Below are 21074 nucleotides of genomic sequence, written 5' to 3' on the forward strand. Positions count from 1 at the left end.
CCAAAGAGGGGACCTCCAGAATTATTTCTCCCTACCCTTCCTGTGACCAATTTTCTTGTACCTCACACCCAGTTCTTCCTTGTCACACCCACCTGCTCAAGAGTAACTGATTGAATCCCAACTGTTCAACCAATCCATGCCAAAGCTCATGACAAAACTGCATCTTATACCAGCTCTGTTGTTAACTGAAGATGTGTTTAATCCACCACATGGTCATCTGCCCTCCTGGTACCCACTATGAATAAGTTTACTAGGGCAGAGATTTATGGTAGAGGACATATGGTGAACTTAATTGTCCACAGAGAAAGGGACAAATAATTATCTTGTTTCAAAGCATCAACATGCAATGGAGCCTTCATTACTAGTTTCATACCAGACATGGAATCTGTAATGCAGTGGAATTTTGGTGGCATTTTAGACACCATTGTCTATGCAAATGTGGGCATCCACAAAACGAAAAGGTGGGGAGCAAGGTGGATAAAGCTCTGTGCTTGCAACTTCACCTATGGTACTACAAACATTACTATCAGCTCTGTGCTTATATACAGAATGGGATGCACACAGGCCACGGTATTGACCCCAGCCAATACAAACTTTTTTAAGAACCATTACGCTTCCATAGCTCTTTTATCGAGAACTGCTTCTTTATTGAGGCACACATTACTTTTTATACTAAACCACGATTATTAACACCTGGAGCAAGTAGCGCGACATGAAAAATTCACCTGGCTATTCAGCAGAAAAGCTGCTGCTTGTTTCTGAAAATGAGAAAGCAATTGATTTTGTATTAAGCATTGATTAAAATATTGTGTAGAAAGGAACATTCCCATTCAGCACACTGAAGTGAACAGAGAAAGGTAAATTGTAATTGACTCAACAAGCACCAGAGCTAGAAGAGGCTACAAATTAAAGAGCACTACCTGGCGCAGCTTCTTCCTAAAGGTTTGGCCCTGCTACAACAGCAACATGTTTGCCTGGCTGCTTGACTCAGCAGAGCACAGGGACACATGCTACTGACATGCCAGTCTTCAGTCTTTCCAAGCAATGGCCTACAATATAAACACCCTAGCAGACTTTCATAAATATATAATTTGTGTGGTTATCTTCTGTTTGACCTTCGAACAGCATAAGGCCAGACAAGTAATTTATGTCACTTTGGAAGCCTAAAAGTAGCTATGGCCAAGACTTCTAAGCAGGATTTCAAAGAGGGGAGGAGAAATGAGTGGACACGTTCACAGGACTGAGAATTTACAATACCAACACAGCTCCTGAAGCAATAGCTTTGAACAGAACTGGAAATTAAATAGCACAGGCTTATTTAGCACAAAGCAATTAAAAGTCTTGTTTATGACAAACCGTCTGCCCTCTCAGCCAGATTCCATTAACCAGCCCTGTTCAATGACAATATACTTATAAATGCCTCTTCCCAGGCACTCCTTTCATAATTTGCTTTCAGGTCATATGGATTGTTGCTGAAAGTAAGCTTTGAAGGACCTGAACTGAATAAAGGTCAGCTTAAATTGTTTCCTGCCAAACTCAAACTTCTAAATGTGAGTTGTGTAAGGTTTCAGTTGTGCAAAGACATTCCCCCACATGTCCACTAAACAGAATGGAGCCCAGCACAGATAAAAAGCTTGTATACACATCCGATCCACCAACATGGTCTGTGGATATCCACAGAATTATGGAACGAGACTTGTTCTACTCTTAGGTACACGCATGTGCAACCCTCCAGAAGCCTGGATGAGTTGCATGTGTGTAGGTGATGGAAGGATTTGGATCATCATTTTTAGAATACTATGGGCCAAATTCTGTCGTCAGGAACACCAGTGCAAATCTATACTGAAGTGCAAGTTACCCTGCCCTTATAGATTATAGCTGCTGAAAAAAATTTAATAAAAGATGAAATAGCACATTTAAACAACTTTCCTTTTCTGTTTTTGCAGGTTTTCCCTGATGCACGCTCCTCTGTACCTGCAGCATCTGCTGACTATCTAGTTGCAGCTGGAGTTATCCTGACTTAAGATCATTCTTGGGAGAACTACTCTTCAGTTGATCTGTCTGTGGCTGCGTCTACACGTGCATGCTACTTCGAAGTAGCGGCGCCAACTTCAAAATAGCACCCGTCACGTCTACACGTGTTGGGCGCTATTTGGAAGTTAACTTCGACGTTAGGTGGTGAGACATCAAAGTCGCTAACCCCATGAGGGGATGGGAATAGCGCCCTACTTCGACGTTCAACGTCGAAGCAGGGAACATGTAGATGATCCGCGTCCTGCAACATCGAAATAGCGGGATCCTCCATGGCAGCCATCAGCTGAGGGGTTGAGACACGCTCTCTCTCCAGCCCCTGCAGGGCTCTATGGTCACCGTGTGCAGCAGCCCGTAGCCCAGGGCTTCTGGCTGCTGCTGCTGCAGCTGGGGATCCGTGCTGCATGCACAGGGTCTGCAACTAGTTGTCGGCTCTGTGTATCTTGTGCTGTTTAGTGCAAGTGTGTCTGGGAAGGGCCCTTTAAGGGAGCGGCTTGCTGTTGAGTCCGCCCTGTGACCCTGTCTGCAGCTGTTCCTGGCACCCTTATTTCGATGTGTGCTATTTTGGCATGTAGACATTCCCTCGCAGCGCCTATTTCGATGTGGTGCTGCCCAATGTCGACATTGCCAGCCCTGGAGGACGTGTAGATGCTATTCGATGTCGTTACATCAAAATAAGCTATTTCGATGTAGCATGCATGTGTAGACGTAGCCTGTAAGTGACATTACATCTTAGAAAAGACTGACTGCACTCCCTCCCAGCAGTAGCAGAGACCACATGGCAAGGCATGCAAGTATGGACTCCAAGGTACTTGCCAAGGATACGTATTCTGAAAGTTGCATATTGTAATTTTCCCCCTTGGTTATACATCTACTTCACCACTTATCTATAGGGCTGCCATGGAAGCAAACCATCTCCCACCAGAAGGGCCAGTACTTCTCACTGGGGAATGAGCAGTATCACTGCTCTTCTCTCAGCTGTCACCATTCTGAAGCTTATTCTGCATACCGTGTAAATTGAACTCCAGAAGCAGGAGCAAAATCCAATACAATTGTACATGCATGGCAGATGCTTTTGTTTAATCTCTTCAATACACTGCAGATGGCAAGGACAGCTGACAATCATCCATCAAAGCAGCACCCCTATTATCATACAGCATACAACCACAGGATACCATTAAGAAGAAGCCCTAGAACTTCTGATAACGTTTCCACAATCAGCTCTAGAACATCAATGTGTTTCGGAAGGACTTCTTTGTGTTGAACACCTCAGCAATCAAGTTAAAGCTTCTTTATGACCCTCTCTATAATTCTGTCCCCCTCTCATGATCCATCACTTACACAAGCCCAGTATACTGTACAATAACGCCAACCAACACCAATTTGCTCACTGTGCCCTCTACTCTATTAGCTTTATTTACCTGATGAGTGGACTCATTTAGGAGGGAATAACAAGTTAAGCGATCAGAGGTAGGTCATAAAGAGACTGGAATGCAGGCTGTGAATTGATGTTTGGGGTACAATAGGTGATAGGATGGAGAGATGTTGTCTGTGTGCATGAAGGGCGAAATTCAGTGTGTTTATCTTATAAAAAAAATCATCAACAAGCTTTAGACCTACTACCACTTTTGCTAGTGGCCCCACTGTTCACCCTCTGTCTTCTTAGACTGCACATTCTTCTCTGTAGGGAATGTATCCCTCTGCGTTTGGAAGATAGAGACACAATCCCTCTCATGAGCTCCCCAGCTCACGAGGAGTGTTCATGATGTCCTGCTCATAGACTTGACTTAATCCCTTGCACTCCAAGTGGAGCACAGGTCATCACAAGTCTCCACTTCACTCTGTCGAGACAAAACTTCTAGTTGACTCAAGGAGTATCCCAGTTGTTGTCCTTCAATCTCAGTAGATCTCCTCCACTTCATTCATGGTCTTCCTCTTTCATGTATTCCTCAAAGGTTCCATTTGAGAGCTTGACAAACTATGCTGGATGATGGCTTTCTGAAAGCTTGGCCTAGCCATCCCCAATTTCTTCTCTTGATTTGAATATCAAGTGGCTCTTCTACTGTTCTGTTCCAAAGCTCCTCATCTGTGACAATATCTTACCATTTGATGTGAAGGATGTACTTCAGGCATCTGTTTATGAATATCTAGCTTGTGATCTGAAGACTTTTTAGGATGCCAGTCTCGCATCCATGCAAGAGCACACTTCACATTTGTGTTCAAAGTCTGCCGTTTCATCATTGCACATAGTATTTGTGAACTCCATATGGGACAAAGAGTCTTGAATGCAGCTGTTGCTTTCCCTATCTTGGCACTGATATCCTTGTCTGTTCCTCTGTCTCTGTCCATAATACTCCTCACGTAGCTCAACTGCTCCACATCTTCCAGGTCATCCCCTCCCAGTGTGGTGGTAGCATTGTGTGATGTTGCTGTTATTGGACTGGTTGATCCTCCTTGTCTTGGTCTTTCCCTTATTAATGCTCAGTTCAGTCACTGACGCAATTTTGTCTAGTGTTGTGACCTTTTCTTCTATGCTTTCATGTCTGTGTGAAAGGAGGGTGACATTGTCAGTGAAAATCAATATCCTCTAGCGGTTTGCAAAGTGTTTACTGAATACCCCATTGATGGCCATCTGTTGTCCTCCTCATAATCCAGTCCACTGTGATCAAGAAAAGGAAAGGTGACAATAGGCACCCTCGTCACACTCCTGAGAGTATGCTGAAGAATTCTGTCAAGACACAGTTGTGAACAACTTGGCATGTTGAGAGTTTGTACATTGAACGGATCAGGTTAATAATTTTGGATGGGATGCCATAGTGTTGCAGCAGTTTCCACAGAGGGTCTCTATCAATGCTGTCAAAGGCTTTTTTGATGTCTACAAAGGTTATGTACAGGGGAGAGTTCCGTGGCAGGTCACTTGGGTGGAGGGGGTGTTATAACTGGACCTACAATTTTCCCCTAATTGTGAGCCCAGCTATGATTAGTATGTGGAAATTCAAACAGTGTCCTAATAACCTGCAAATATTGATGGGAAAAGGTGAAAAAGAGATGGACTGAATTAGTCCACACAAAAAGGACAGAAATCAAGGACTGAGATAAGATTATGCATGATAAAACAGTGTGAGGCTGGAAATCAATGAACCAACATGGGAGGGTGGAAAATTAAATCTAACTGTTGGACAAAATAATGAAAGGAAGGGCTAGTCAACCCGTAATTCCTTTGGGGGGGTCCCAAAAGGAAGAGAAAAAAATCAGTGGAGGAAGAAAACAGTTGCTGTGACACTGGCTGGCTGAAAGACAGGGGAGAAGTGAGTTTCACCATCATGGCTGCCACCCTGCTATCTCCTTGGACACCCAGTCCTGAGAGATGTCCTGACCAGAGCAGGCCCAAAAGAGGTACCCAGAATACACTGCCAGTTCCACCACCCTAAATACCACCTACGATGTGAGACTTGGTTTCTCTTCTCCCCACCCCCAACCTACCCATATACAAACTACATAGCTTTGTAGGGCAACACAAAATTTGGAACACCAAATTTCCCATATTTTGTGGTCCCCTAGCAGCTGTGTTCTGTGTATTGGCTCCAGTGGGCAACCCATCTCCCCCCACCCTGGGCTCAATGCTGCCAGCCCCAGCCCCTGCTCAGCCCTCCCACTCTCCCCACCTTCTGTGCCCCACGGATAGAGTTGCCAGATTTTTGGAAAAATTATGCAGAACAGCTTCTGGATCCCCAGCTGGGGCTGCCTGTCCCACCTAGGCTTTCCAGAAATGGGGGTGCAGGAAAGGCAAGATGCAGCTCCAGCTGGAAGCTGGCTGGGGCACCGAGCCCTGGCTGGCAGCCCCAGTCATAGGATCCCCAGCTAGGGGGTGGGTGGACCTCGCAGCCCTGCAGCAGCAGCCCCAGCTGCAGGAACCCTGGCAGATGGTGGCAAATTTCCCTGACAAGTGCCATGTCCTGCGTTTAGGCAAAAATGTTCATTGGGACATTTTTGCATAAATGTGGGATGTGGGACTTGTCAGGAAAATACGGGACTGTCCTGCACACTGCAGGATGTCTGGCAACCCTACCCATCACCACCCACCAGGCAGCAGGGAGGTCTCAAGAGTAGCAGCGGCTGGGGAGAGAAGTAGCACTTTCCCCTTCTCCCACTGAAGGGTCGTGATGTGCCCACTCACTCCGATTCCTGAGTTCTCCAGACTGCAGGTTCACGCCACTCGCTGCCTCCTGCAATTTCCACCTGCTTGGCTGAGGCTGCAGGTGAGCCGCTGTGCCCTGCAGTGTTCTTGCACCCCATAACTTCTGCCTTTGCAGCCCCCTTCCACGGAAGGGTGGGAAGGAGAAGTTTGCTGATGTTGGACTGGATAGGGCACCAGCACTGCCAGGGCTGGCCCTGCCCCAACTCTTCAAGCGTATTTTTTCTTCTTTCCTGTCTTATTTTTCCCTCTTTCCTATTTCTTACCGTCTTCCTTCTGCTTAATAAGATCCTGGCTTAGCCAGTGATGACTCCATATTTGTCTTTGACCAGAAAACAGCTAAAAAAAGTAATGCCGTGGACAGACAAATGCTACTACATTTACCAGGTCTCAAGGTAGCTGCTAAGACCATGTACTGTGCCTGTGTTTTGTGGGGAGGAGTTTAAAACAGTGAGGTTGCCAGCTAAATTCCACACCAGAAATAAAAGCTGCATTTTTAAAAACTTTGTGGTTGCTCTCTTTCCCTTTGTGCCTGTGTGCGCTTATCTGGTTTTGTCTTCTAGGAATTGGGATCAGACTTTAGCAACAGCAGCAACACTGAGAGCATTAGCCCATCTCAAGTAACTTCTCTTTTACCCAAAAATAAAACTATTGCCATCTTTAATACCATCTAGAAGATGGTCAGACAGGGCCCTCCCCACTCCCAAGACTCCATCCAGGTCAAGGGAAAAGAGGGATGCTGTTAAAATGAAAGCTTTACTTCATAGCTTACCATTAAATGCTTTAACTGTCTGCTTTCTTTCCTGTATCTTTACTAAAGGGTCAAAAGAATGTTTAAAAGAGTTCACCATGGCACAAAGCAAATCTGTGTACAATTCTGTATATCAACACCTCAACATTATTAACACTGTTTGTCTATTCCAGGGTCATGTTACTACTTCTAAATTTTTAGATCTGGATCCATCAAATTAATGCAAAGGATGCCATTGTCTCACCCCCTCCCACCGCTGTTGAAGAAAATTTTGTGTCGATGTGTAGAGAGCAGACTATCAGGGCAGGTCCCAAGCAAGTGGGAAGATTTCTTGCGCCTTCTTTGTGTGCCTGCGCAAGGACCAGACAAAATTAGGACAAAACAAGACACTAGCTGACAGCGACACACCAACACACAACACAGCTGGGGGAATCAGAGCTGTAGCTTTGTGTTTCCCAGATTCACTTCAGCTCTATTTCCCCAAAAACATTCCTTGATATTGAGTGACTCAATGTCCTAGTCCACCTGTTAGCTGAGCTCTGCTACTTTATGCCCACAGCTGTAGCCCATCTACATGGATAAGACAAACTAATAGTTGTCTGGGGTAAAATTCTCTAAGATTTGCAGTGTATTTTGTCTCAGTCTTCTCTAGCTTCCTGCATAGAACCTCCACCAACAGAAGAACTGCATGAGCAGAGAGAAGATGATATCAATCATAGAATCATAGGGCTTGAAGGGAGCTCAGGAGTTCATCTAGTCCAGCCCCCTGCTTCAAGAAGGATCAACCCCCACTAGGTCATTCCAGCCAGGACCTTGTCAAGCCCGGACTTAAAAATCTCGAAGGATGGAGAATCCACCACCTCTCTAGGCAACGCATTCCAATGCTTCACCACCCTCTTGGTGAAGTAGTCTTTCCTTAATATCTAACCTACACCTCTCCCTCTTCAACTTCATACCATTACTCCTTGTTCTACCATCTGACACCACTGAGAACAGTTTCTCACCCTCCTTTTTAGAGCTCCCCTTCAGGAAGTTGAAGGCTGCTATTAAATCACCCCTAAGCCTTCTCATCTGTAAACTAAACGACCCCAGATCCCTCAGCCTATCTTCTTAGGTCTTGTGCTCCAGCCCCTTAATCATTTTTGTTGCCCTCTGCTGAACCTGCTCCAGCACATCCACATCCTTTTTATACTGGGGGGGGGCCCAAAACTGGACACAATATTCCAGATGTGGCCTCACCAGGGCCGAATAGAGGGGAACAACCACTGGTCTAGATCTGCTCAAAATGCTTCTCCTAATGCACCCTAGTATGTTGTTAGTCTTCTTGGCTATAAGGACACACTGTATACTCATATCCAGACTTTCATCCACCATAACCCCTAGGTCCCTTTCCATTGTACTGCTGCTGAACCAGTCGGTCCCCAGCCGATAAGAATGATTGGGATTCTTCAGCCCCAGGTGCAGGACTCTACACTTCTCCTTGTTGAACCGCATCAGATTTCTTTTGGCCCAGTCCTCCAATTTATCCAGATCACTCTGGATTCCCTCTCTACCCTCCAACATACCTACCTCTCCCCCTTGTTTGAAAGTAACATTTTGACCAAAGCATGGTTAAACACATTTCAACATCTTTTCCACTTACAGCCACCAAGTTTAAGGCTTAAAGGGTCCATCAGATCACCCAGTTGACCTCCTGTATATCAAAAAGCCACCAATACCACCTTCACACTAAGCCCCACAACTCTAATCCAACCGAAGTGTTATAGCCCACAAGAGACTAAACACAAGCTCAAAACAGGAAGGACAGAGGTGCACCAATGCCTGAAATGCTGGCAATGGCAAAGCTAAGTGAGATACATGCAGATAATCCCAACATGTGACCTACACTCCATGCCGCAGAAGAAAGTGAAAAAAAAAAAACAAGGTCACTGTCATCTCCAGTGTCAAATGTTTTATCATCATCTTCTGCTGCTTCTTCTTCCTCTATTCCCTAATATGCAAGTGATTTTATTTCCTGTTTATAAACATGTCAGATTTCTGAGACTAAATCTGAAATAGCAGGAGACAACAGAATATGCTGTGTGCAGCTTTCTAGTTTCAGGAAAATTAGTCAGTGTAGCAGCTCATTATTTCTTCACTGGTTGCTGTTACTGAATGGAGAACAATAGAACTGAAAGACCTCTTCACCACTAAGGTACTGTGGAGGAACGACAATATGCTGTCTGAAGCTTGCCTTGTTTCCAAGAGATCTTAATCTTTATTGAGAAAGCTCCCTTTTTTGATTTCCGTTTCAACCTTCTCAGTGTCGATAAAGAGAATTAGTTGTGCATTATCAGAAACAGTTTTATTTCAATAAAGAGCTGGTGAAAAATAAACAAACCTTTATCTCTGAAGCAACAACTGATTAAATTGTTATATATGAGCATTCTATCAGATACCTCAAACTGCTGTGATGTAATACGGAGACAAAAACATTGCCTTTTCCCACTGTCAAAGGAGTTTCTCTTGAACGCTTCTTATTTAACTCCAGTACAGGACATATTCTTTCTGTCCACACAATCCCTTTCACGCGTAATGAGGATGGAACCTAGCATGACTTTTATCAATAGCCTGCAAGCCTTAAAGCAGCAGTGTGCAGTAGGAATTCAAAGATCTCCACACTTGTAATTGTTGTCTTTCCATATTCACCACATTTCCCCCACCGCCCGCTTCCAAATAAATGCCCAGTCCCTTTTGGGGTTGTGTAATAATTTTATATTGTCAGAAGGAAGTTGCAATGCAATGAAATTTGAGAAGTGCGGCTTTGGAAGCATCACAATCCCAGTTTACACCTTCATTGAGTCCAGGTATCGGAAAGGGGGGGCGGTTCATTTATTTTCCTGCACCTTTTCCCAGGGTGGAGGATTTGACAAAGGAGTCTATTCTATTTAGGGGAGATTCTAACCTGGGATTATTTATGTTTAGCAAGTTTAGGTTGCTGTGGAGGCCCTTAGATTACACTTGAAATGCACTTGTCTGACCAGAAAGAGTTAATCAACAGACTGAAACAGCAACACAGTACAAACAAATTCCAACATATACAGCTGTAACAACATCTTCATGCTCCATCAATAGGGTGACCACCCGGAACCTTCAGCACTGACACACAGACTGCTGCTACTTGAGCTCTAGGGCCAACAACAAAGCCCCCAGCAAGAGAAAGTTATTATCCCAGAGAGGAAATGGGCTGCTGGTGCCCTCTACTGGATCAAAGAGAAGGTTGGGAGATCCTGCCAAAGCTCTCCCTTCCTAACCTGTCAGGCTGGTTAAGCACTGGAATTGCCTAGGGAAATTGCAGATTTTCCATAACTAGAGATTTTAAGAGCAGCTAAAATGAATACCTATCAGGCATGGGTTTAGATATACTTGGGCTGTTTTGCACGTAAAGGACTGGGCTCAGAGACCTCTTGAGGTTCTTTTCCAGTCCTAGGATTCTATCTCAAGAGTTTAGGAGAGCGCCTGTCCCATGTGGTTCCCCAGAAGATGGGACGGGCCACTGAGCACGTTCAGGGGCAGGCTAGCCTAACAGGGTACAGCTGAGTTCTCCCCTCAACCCACTGCTTCAACTGCTCTGGCAGCAACAAGGTGGTCCCTGTACAGCATCTGATGCTGAAATGACAGCATGGACTGGATTTTTTTTAGAAGGGCTGCCACAGGCACAGGAACTAGGGGTGCTGGGGCAGGGGGTGCTGCAACACCCCCAGGCTCTCAGCCTAGCACCAAGATCCCAGCTGCTACCTATGCAGCAGGTGCTCTGCTGCTGGCTCTGTATCCAAGGTGCTGGATGATGGTCCCACATGCTGGAGCTTTGCTCTCCGCCTCAGCTGGGGAGCGGGTGGACAGGGATCACGGGCTGGATTTCAGCATCTCCACTCTTAATAATGTTCCCATGCCACTGAGGTTCTGTTTAGTTAGGCTGGCACGCTAAAGGTTGGACCCCCTGGTCCCTAATGAGGGAATTTGTCAGACCTGGGGAGGCTCCCTGCCCCCCAGGCTGCCACCCCTACCTGCTACTGGCTCTGATTCTGGCTCCTCTGCCTCTGTCCCAGCCGGGTTTTCAGGCCTGGTTAGGCTTGCCAGACACCCGCCCCTATCACCAGCCCTGGCCAGTCTGCTTACCACTGGCCCTGGCCCTACTGCCACTGGCTCTAGCCCCAACCAGACTGGTGGACGTTGGCCCTGCTGCTGCCAGTTCCAGCCCTGGGCCCACTGCTGCCAGTTCTAGCCTGGGACAGAATTTTTCTAGAATAATTAGGTCTTAATTCCTCCTTCCTGAGAACTTAATGGGGCTGAGGTTATAAGAAAGTTTGGCTCTAGTATGGCAGCTATTACTTTTGTATCTGACCGTGGTTACCACAGCACATATCACAGTTCCAGTTACCTGAAATACAAGTGTTATTTGAACTACAAAACAATACCTATGGTGCTGTATTTGCGCTAATGTCCCACTATTTTCAGTCTTTGCAACACAACTACCACGTGACTTCCCCTAAAAGGTGCCACAAGATAAGCTCTATTTACAGGGACAGATGATCTCAGTAACCCAGGTGTTACTCAGTGGAGTACAGATTTACATCAGTGTAACAGATCAAAATCTGGCACCCTATCTTCAATCTATTTTTAGTGTTTGCGATAGTCAGACAAAGAACTAGATGGAATCCTGAATTGCCACACCCTTACTGATGTTCCAGCCTGAGGTCTCTCCTGAACAGATGCTGCCAGATGTGTGGTGGACATATGTCAACTAGGATCCAGAGCGAGACCATGGTCATTTCTCTTGTGTTAGAAGACCTAGATCCGAACCTAATTCTCCAAAGTTTGGGGAACTGTATAAGTAGCCAACGCATCCCTTGTAATCGTATACATCTGCATTCAAGCGAAAACAAGCAATATATGGAGGGACAGAGGAAAGTTTGGGACTGTGATCCTGTGAGGTGCTGAGAACTTATGACTCCAACTGAAACCAATGTTATCTGCAGCCTTTGGAGGTTCAAAAGGCTCAGGGATTCAACTACAGGTTGTACCTCCAAAAACCAGCACTCTCTGATCTGGCAGGACCATGGATGCTCTTGGATCATTGAGTCCAGGAGCGTAAGAGCAGGAGGGCAGCAGCATTGGCAGACCAGCTGGGAGAAGAGTCCCTGAACAGAGGGCAGAGGCCAGAGCACAGGGCTGGGACCAGACCAGGGTTCTCAGCTGCCCTGTTGCAATACGAGGTTGAGGCCACCATTCCCCAGCTGTCCCACCATGGCTCAGGGCCAGAGCCTGGGCCAGAATTCCCTGGTTGCCCCACAGACATATGGGGCTAGGGTTCCCTGGCTGCCTGGCAGCTGGGAAGGGTCAGGGCCAGGCTGGACCAGGACTCCCCATCTGCCCCATGGCAGTGTAGAATCTGGGACTGGAGCTCCACGACAGTCCCAGGAACATGGGTTAGAGTGGCAGCCCCAGAGAGCATGGGGCTGGCCAGGCAGCAGATGCCACTGTCCTGCTTCCCCATGCAGCAGCTGGGCGAGCAGCCCAGCAGGTGGGGAATGGGGAGAATCAGGCACAATGCCTGCTTATCATAAGCAGCAGGCTTAGGGGCCAGTAGCTGTGGTCTTCCCATGGTCTGACAAATCCTCTTGTTTGGGACACTTCCCCAACCATGCCAGACCAGGGAAGTGCAACCTGTAGATAGCTTTAGTATTACACTGGAAATTCTTTGATCAAACTTCCTTTCCTCTAACACATCACTAAATCCTACTGACAGGTTGATTTTTGATGGAGTCCTGTATCAAAGGTACAATTCCGCCTTTGTGGCAAAACAGGAGTATGTTCTCTCACAGCACAAGCTGTAACTAGTTTCAAGCAATATGAAGATATAGAAATTAAAAAAAAACCATGGCTCCTGGGGAAGGCAGATAACAGCTTTAACAATGTGGGGGGCAGTTAGACTACAACAAAAGGAAACTCAATAACTCAAAAAGGGAAGAAGAGGACATTTAAAAGCACTGCTTACCCAGAGTTGATCATCCATTCCAGGTGGGTTCTTTTTAATAAAAGCACCATAATATGTGGCTATATTTCGGTGATGAGAATATTTCTTTAGCATGTTAATCTCCTGTTTGATCTCCTCCTCTTCATCCTGGGATAAGAAAAAATAAAAAACTCAGTGACACCAAAGAACACATTTCACAGATTCTTCATCAGTATGATTTCTCTTCATGTTTTTTTGCAGTTGTTAATCTAAGCAGGCCACATGCTTGTCCCCTCCTTGCTCTCCACTAATTTTTATTTACACCTTTTATTTAGGACCATCCTTGACAATCTAACCCACTCTTAAAAATCTCCAGTGATTATGACTCTACAACCTACCTAGGCAATTTATGCCAGTGTTTAACCATCCTGACAGTTAGGATGTTTTTCCTAATGTCAAAACCTAAACCTACCTTGGTGTAATCTGAACCCCATTGCCTTTCCCTCCTCCTTGTTATCTTTTATGTAAATGAAAGCTGTTATCATGGTCCCCTCATTCTTCTCTTTTCTGGACTAAACAAACCCGATTCTTTCAATCTTCCCCCCAAGTCATTTTTTCCAAGATCTTTAATAGTTTTTGTTGGTCTTTCTAGACTTTTCCCAGTTTACCCACATCTTTCTTGAAATGTGGCACCCTGAACTAAATGCAGTACTCTCTAGTTGAGGCCCAATCAGCACAGAGTAGAGCAGTAGAATTACTTCTTATGTCTTACTTACAAAACTCCTGTTAATGCACCCCCTGAATGACGTTTGCTTATTTTACAACAGTGTCACGTTGCTGACAGTTATTTAGCTTGTGGCCCACTATGACCCTACGTACCTTTCTATAGTACTATTTCTTAGGCAGTTGTTCCCCATTCTGCATGTGTGCAACTGATTGTTCCTTCCTAAGTTCATTTGTCCATATTGAATTTCATCCTATTTATTTCAAATACTTTCTTCAGTTTGTCTAGATCATTTTGAATAAACTCCAAAGCACTTGCAACCTCTCCCAACTTGCTATGGTCCACAAACTTTATAAGACTGTGAATTTATGTGAATTATTTTATGTGCCTTAGTGCTTGCAATAAGGACTGCTTAAGAGGTCTTAAGACTGACTTATCCTAGGAAACTACTTTGAGGGTGAAAAAGCAGTTCTGTCTCCAAGCATTTGAACTCTCTTGTAAGACTAGTTACCAGCTCTGATGAAGCAAAAAAAAAAAGGCTCCAGATTGCTGAGCTATGAGGCCATCAAGGATAGATTATACATCTTTATTGGCAGGTCAGTTAATATATATTTGTTCATTTTACATTTAGTCTTTCAGAACTCTGTGAAGATAACCATTTGGACTCAAGGGCGTACCATACGTGTGTTGCTCTGCAACGCCATCTCCTCCACAAAAGATACTTTTCTATCCCCAGTGCTCGTGGTTCATTTGGATTATTCCAGAGAACAAACCTGAATACAGCAGTCACCCCATAGTCCTTACCCCTCTGAAATGGACAAGTCAGACAGTAACCAGAAAGTATGTTTACAAAAGATTAGGATTTTACCCTGTTAAGGAAAGGTCATGCACGCAGAGCATGGAAATTAAGGCTGGGTTGCAAAACTCTGAGGTCACTCTGCTGGACTTAAATATTGTAGGGCATGTTGGATTTGAGATTTAAATATATAAATTGTCAAAAAGCATGTACGCTCCATGACTGACTTAATATAAGCACTAGGAAGATCTACCCTGTCCAAACAATTTCAGAATATTCTCATGAGGACAAAGTCAGGCCTGGAGGAACTCCACTGACCCTTGCAGAGCTAAACTTCCATACATGGAGGCTCAGTTTGGCCTGCAAAATGACAAGAGATGAGCTAGTCTTTTGGTGGGAGAACTATAAGGCTACACATTTGTGGGTCCTATTTCTTGGCTTGTTTTCTTTGTTTACAGCGGACTTGATATGCCTAGCCTCATTTTATTGTATGTTATTTCTAGGATTCTAGTATGTCGATATCTTGTGTCCGTAGAGCAGGAAAGAGCAGTGAACCCCTTTTTGCTGATTACCTTTATTCTGAAGAGTCCTGAATAAACGTTACTTCCATCTCCCTCTATTACCATCCCATCTGTTTTGTTCTGACTTCAGTTTTATAAACTAGCAAATAAAGAGACACCCTAGTGATCACCTGATCTGCAAACACAACCTCTTTCTAAACTGTATTTTCTGACCAGATGTCTCCCAGCCATGGCCAGACACACAGATTTCTTTCTTTACTACAGAGAGTGACTAAATTAACAATCTTTCTGAAGGAATGCACAGAAGAGCAGCAAAAATGATTAAGAGACTGCAGGAAGTGGCAGGAGGAAAGGTTAAAATGCACTAATTAAGTATTGTGTGGGTAAACAACCACCAGTTTTATTGTCTACAAGAATCTGAAGAGCGTAAACACCAAAGAGGGTTAAGAATTGGCTTAAAGGGCTCTGAGTAAGGTCACATTTACATAGACAGCTGCTCTGATACAGTTGTGCATATGTCTGGTGAAGATGCTCTATGCTGAGGGGGTACAACTCTGCGGCTGGCAGAATAAACTCCACGGTCATGGCTATGCTAGCACCCCCGTTTTGAAAGGGGGATGCTAATGAGCCACTTTGGCAGATGCTAATGAGTCACTGCCACGCATATGCAGAGCCTCATTAGCATAATGGTGGTGGTGTGCGTTTCGAAAGTGCTGCTTTTGAAACGCAAGCCGCTGGTGTAGATGAGGGCCTTTCAAAAGGACCCCCCAGATTTCAAAAGCCCCTTCCTCCCATTTGATTTTGGAAAGAAGGGGCTTTCAAAATTCGGGGATCCTTTCAAAACACCCCCATCTACACCAGTGGTGTGCATTTCAGAAGTGACACTTTTGAAATGCGTGCCACTGCCATTATGCTAATGAGGTGCTGCATATGCATGACATTGCCTCATTAGCATTTGCCAAAGTGGCTCATTAGCATCCCCCCTTTCAAAAGGGGTGTGCTAGTGTAGCCACGGGCCATGAGTTGCAGAAGCTATGTTGATTTCACTTGCATTGCTTGAGTGGGGAATGTTTTATCAGTTGTACTAACATGCTTAGTGCCTACATAACTTTAGACATTTTACAGAGCAACCTAAAGGCCTCCCTCTCTCCCGTTGTTCTACTTCACTGCCAGAGACTGTTGTTTGGGTTTATTTGATCAATGTAACAGTGGGAGCTGCTGGCAATTTAACAAGCGCAGACCGACAAAAGACTATCCAGGCCACTGTTTCTACTCACAAGGAAATCAGATTCCAATACGAACTATCGATTGGCTCCAGCCCACCTCTGCTTCTAAGCATCCCATCCCATCTTAGAAAGCCTGCTGTTTACACAAATGCTGAGTGATACATTAGAAGTTCAGAATGGTTGGTGGCTGCTGGAAACAGCAGCTCAGAAGAATTCAGCTCTTTTTATGAGGACATCACATTATCTTAAATGTATGACCATGCCAGTTGTCACTTTTTTGCTGGCTGCGAAACCTCAGAGCAGAATAGTCCAGGCAAATAAGGGGTAAGACAAGCCTGAACCCTAAAAAGCAGACATGAGCCAAAACATTCAGACATTGGGGCCTACAGTTGGGCACTAAAGTAAAAGCAACCCGATTTCCCAAGGCTTACTGAAAGTGCTCGCTGAAGTCAATGAGACTTGTAGGCAACGAGGAACCCCTGAAATATCACTTTAATTTATGTGCTCCATTAATAGGGTATTTTCATTACAAAGGAGAGGAGGAGCTAGTGGTGTATGACTTGCCACCTTGCTGCACATTACCAGCATGTGCTGGACAAACCTTAAGTAATCCCCAGACCACAGCTTCGAAAGCACTCCACTAAGAGGAGCGGAGGGAAAAGGGATAGGACTTTTGGACTCAAGGTTTTATTTTGGGTCCATCTTCAAGTTAAAATTATTTTAAGTTAAGAATAAAGATGAAACACCAAGATTGAACACTGAAGATCAAGGTGGCATGTCAGAGACTTTCAGGGACAGAGATAAACAAAAGTGTGAATCCCAAGGACATCACAAGAAGCAGGACATCAGATAAACACTTCACAAGAAGCAGGACATCAGATAAACACTTGATGGAGTTTAGTTCTCTTTAAAGAAGCCATTATCATACCAAAATCTGTCCCTACAGTAGCTGCTGAATCCTAAAGCAAAAGCCTCAAACCATAGGGAATAAAAACTGTCTTGTTCCATCAGTTTTATTACAATAATCTCTGTGAAGTAGATCACACTGGATATGCAAGGGACAGCTCCTTAAACATTAATCTCAGTCCATAATTCAGAGATCATAACTACACACAGTGATCAAATGCAGTAATTTGTGGGTAGCTTTCTGCAATCTTCTGCACCAGTCAATTAGGCTGAACATAGTTAAGGACAACTAAGCACTGTGACTTACAGGTTCTACAGAACAAGTTCACTTTCAGCACTGTGTCAGTGATAGGAGATGAAGGAGTAGCTGTTTGCGGATTTATCACACAAGGATTTTCCACTGTGATGTGCAGATGACTTCATGATTTGCATCCGCATCTTTCTACAGATGGCCAGCTGATACTTGCAATCTCATTATTTGCACATTTCTCCTGCTTGATCTCTCAGTGCTGGGGTTATTTGATTGTTATTAGAAGTTTCAATAAAGCATTTAAGGAGTAGCATGGGAAGCAAAACAGAAGCTGGACTGTGGCAGGTTTTCTGCTTTTTACAGATTTGTTTTTCAGAATTGGGAAGGGGGGTGCAGTTAGGGAGGGATAATCCTGGCCCAAGGCTGGGGCCGTGGAAGGAGTAGGCACGGGGATGAAGCCTTGGGTTAGGGTTAGGACTGCAGGAGGGTGTGCAGGGGGGTTTGAACTGGGGCTGTGAGCTCCCGCTTCCCTGGGACTCCAGGCAAAGTATGCCTGCAGCTGCTGCTTCCCCGGGGATTGGTTGCAGCCGGGAGGAGCTGCCCCCCCAATGGGGGGTGAGCCAGAGCTGTGTGTGGGTGGTGTGAGGCAGGGCTGGTTGTGGAGCAGAATTTTGAGCTGTGCTTAACTCACGTTAATGCGAGTTAGACGCAACTCAAAACAGCACATTTCAGGTTTACTGTACTCTCTTCACCCAAACTGAATCCTTCTACAAGTCATCACATTGTGTTCATGTATGACTTCTGTCCGACTCCTGTTAGTAATTCATGGATACAGAAATAGCCAAAGTAGGATACATTACCCCGGTGACGTCCATAACCTTAATCGCAGCAAGCTGCCCTGTTTTAACATGACGACCCTAAGAAAGAAGAAAAGGAACAGTTTAATTTTCATTGGGTTATATTACATAGCGACACCAAGAATGCATTGTAATAGGCCCCAATTCTGCAAAAGTTTAATTACAGTAGTAGTCCCACTGATGTTTAAGGCTACTCATGTGCTTAAGGTTTACAGAACTAGGTCTGAGATGAGTAACCTCATGCACAACACAAGTTTGACATGAATTTGTCACTGTCTCATTGATGCAACAACATTATTAAACAATCGCACTATGGCAGCATTTCCAACATTACCGATATTTTCTTGTGTACCTTCTGAGCATCCGTTGTGTGAAACTTCCATTTCACCCACTGTGTGTTTGATCAACTAGCGAAGGATTCTTAATGCTTGTTACATTTTCTCCACAAACAAGAGCTCTGCTAGCGTCACTCTGTACTGAACTATGCTGCCTTTCACATTCCAGCACTCGGCCTCTCGTGAGCAAAGACAATCACCTTACTGCAAACTGTCCATTACAGATAAATGCTCACCAGAGTACAGACCCACTTTCCTAGGATGTGAGGAGCTTGCGTGACCACAGAGGAGAGATTCAAATGCCACCCAGCAAATTAGCAGAGGACTCACAGGTGGTTTTTTGGTTGTTTTTTTGCTACCAGTGGTGCACATAAAAATGAATTCCACACATGGATGGAAAAGATAAGAGGGAAAACTGATAGGCTACAGTTACACTACAGCGCTCTGTTGACAGAAGTCACTGTCAGAAGAGATTTCCCGACAAAGCTTCTGTTGACAGAGTGAAGCCACACACACAAGCAAATCGGGAGAACACTCTGCTCTCCCGACAGAGCAGATGTACTGCCCAGATGCTCTCTCTACATAACAGGCCCCAAGAAGCACAGCAGACAGGGCTGATCATTGTGAATGTCCTGCTTGTCAAGAGAAGCCCTCCCCTGACGCTGGTACCCTTGGACCATTCACTTTTTATATAAATCAGACACTTGTAAGTGTCCAGTCAGGGCCTGATCCTGAGGAAGTGCTGGCCATGTGGAACTCAAGCCCCAAAAGAGAACATGATGTCATTCGGAAACTTCCTATCAATGGAGTTTTGAACAGAACTTAAAAGCACGTAAATTTTATCTATAACAAAACCAAACACCCAAACAAAACAATTATAGAAGCTTGGAAAGTGAAAACTGAGGGACTTCCTCTTCCTTTCCACTAGGTTTCACTGTCAGGTTCTTGTGCATCAGCAAAAAACTATTCTGTTTTGATGCAGAATGTTGCAGGGGGTGGTTTAAATGCAACAATCCCACCCTATTTTCACTGAATTTAAATAAATATCAATAATGAGTAATAACAAAGACAATAAACGGGCTTCATAAGTGTAATGAAACATGGAGAAATACATATCCTCACAGAGCTGCTGGAGGGTACCTCAAGATGTCATCGAGTCCAGTCCCCTGCATGGACAGCAGGACCTATCACCATCCCTGACTCATTTTTTTTAAATTAAAATCTAACCTGTCCCAGACCCCTGAAAGGGCCCCTCAAAGACTGCACTCCCAAACCTGGGTTTGCAAGGCCAATGCACTAACCATTGAGCTATCCCATTCACATGCTGTTTAGGTCAATTGAAAAGACAGAAAAAGACACAAAAGATCATTGTGTGCACAACTAGCAATGCCATCCAATGCCCATTCCAAAATAAAAATAACTGAACAGATAAATACATGGATAGGACAGCTGCCTTGAAAGCATGCTCTAGTGGCTGGCCTCACCTACTGTTGAACAGCCCACTACTTCGAGAAAAGGGGGAAGTGAAGAGTGAAGAAGAAAGCTCAGCAGGCCTCACATGTGACTAGTACACCTGATTCATCTTCTGGACCTGTGCTTTACACCTGGATTTTCAGTGGCAAGGACCAGAGTTCCCTATAAGCTGTGCACTTCAATGGCTGCCCAGGAGAGATTCAGGTGCCATCCATCTGATTAGTTGAGAGCCCACAGCTGCCCACAGTTGGCAGCATGTGTTTCTATTGGTGGTGCACATCCACATGTCTTGGTGCACATAAAATTTATTCCACTCTTTCATGGAAAAAAATTACAGGGAATACTGGCAAGGACTATGATTTAAGAAGTCCACCTTTAACCATTTGTGGTGCTGCATCATGACAAATAGTAACTGAATTATTGCTTATACCATTATCTTTCAAGATGGATGACTGCCACTGATACTTGGATTATAGCTCAAGAATTCTCTTTGAACTCATGAAATACAGACCAGATTATAAACCCACCAAAGCTAATAAAAATCTTCCCACTAGTTTAATAGGTTTTAGATCCGACTCACCATGCTGAAGATCCCATGTTTTATCTCTACTGAGAACGGTGTGTCAGAACACACAAGATGATGGTTTTATTTCACAAGCATTTCATATTATGATTTTTTGGAACACTGTTTTATATGATGCCTACATCTTTGGATTGAAATGAATTGACCATGTCCCTTTACAGAAAACATTTCACTATATTTAAAAGTTCTGACAAACATGTATACCAACACACCTTTGCTATTGGATTCACTGCAATATGAATGGACGTTAACCCTTTATTTTTGAAAACAACAAGAAGTTCTGTGGCACCTTATAGACTAACAGATATTTTGGAGCATAAGCTTTCGTGGGCAAAGATCTGCTTCGTCTTTGCCCATGAAAGCTTATGCTCCAAAATATCTGTTAGTCTATAAGGTGCCACAGGACTTCTTGTTGTTTTTGAAGCTACAGA

General features: G+C 44.5%; 1 protein-coding gene across 8 annotated transcripts in view; it reads right to left on the reverse strand.

Annotated features, from left to right (window-relative positions):
* Positions 1 to 21074, reverse strand: part of TNIK (TRAF2 and NCK interacting kinase) — a 319291-nt gene that overhangs the window by 121370 nt on the left and 176847 nt on the right. For all 8 annotated transcript variants that reach the window (XM_075004331.1, XM_075004329.1, XM_075004324.1 and 5 more), the window contains exons 3-4: positions 18256 to 18312; positions 13015 to 13140 (exon numbers count right to left, since the gene is read on the reverse strand). In XM_075004331.1, the coding sequence (XP_074860432.1) occupies positions 13015 to 13140; positions 18256 to 18312 (183 nt within the window). The remainder of the gene's footprint in view (positions 1 to 13014; positions 13141 to 18255; positions 18313 to 21074) is intronic.

Source organism: Carettochelys insculpta, chromosome 10 (assembly GCF_033958435.1).
Source record: "Carettochelys insculpta isolate YL-2023 chromosome 10, ASM3395843v1, whole genome shotgun sequence".
Lineage (NCBI taxonomy): Eukaryota > Metazoa > Chordata > Testudines > Carettochelyidae > Carettochelys > Carettochelys insculpta.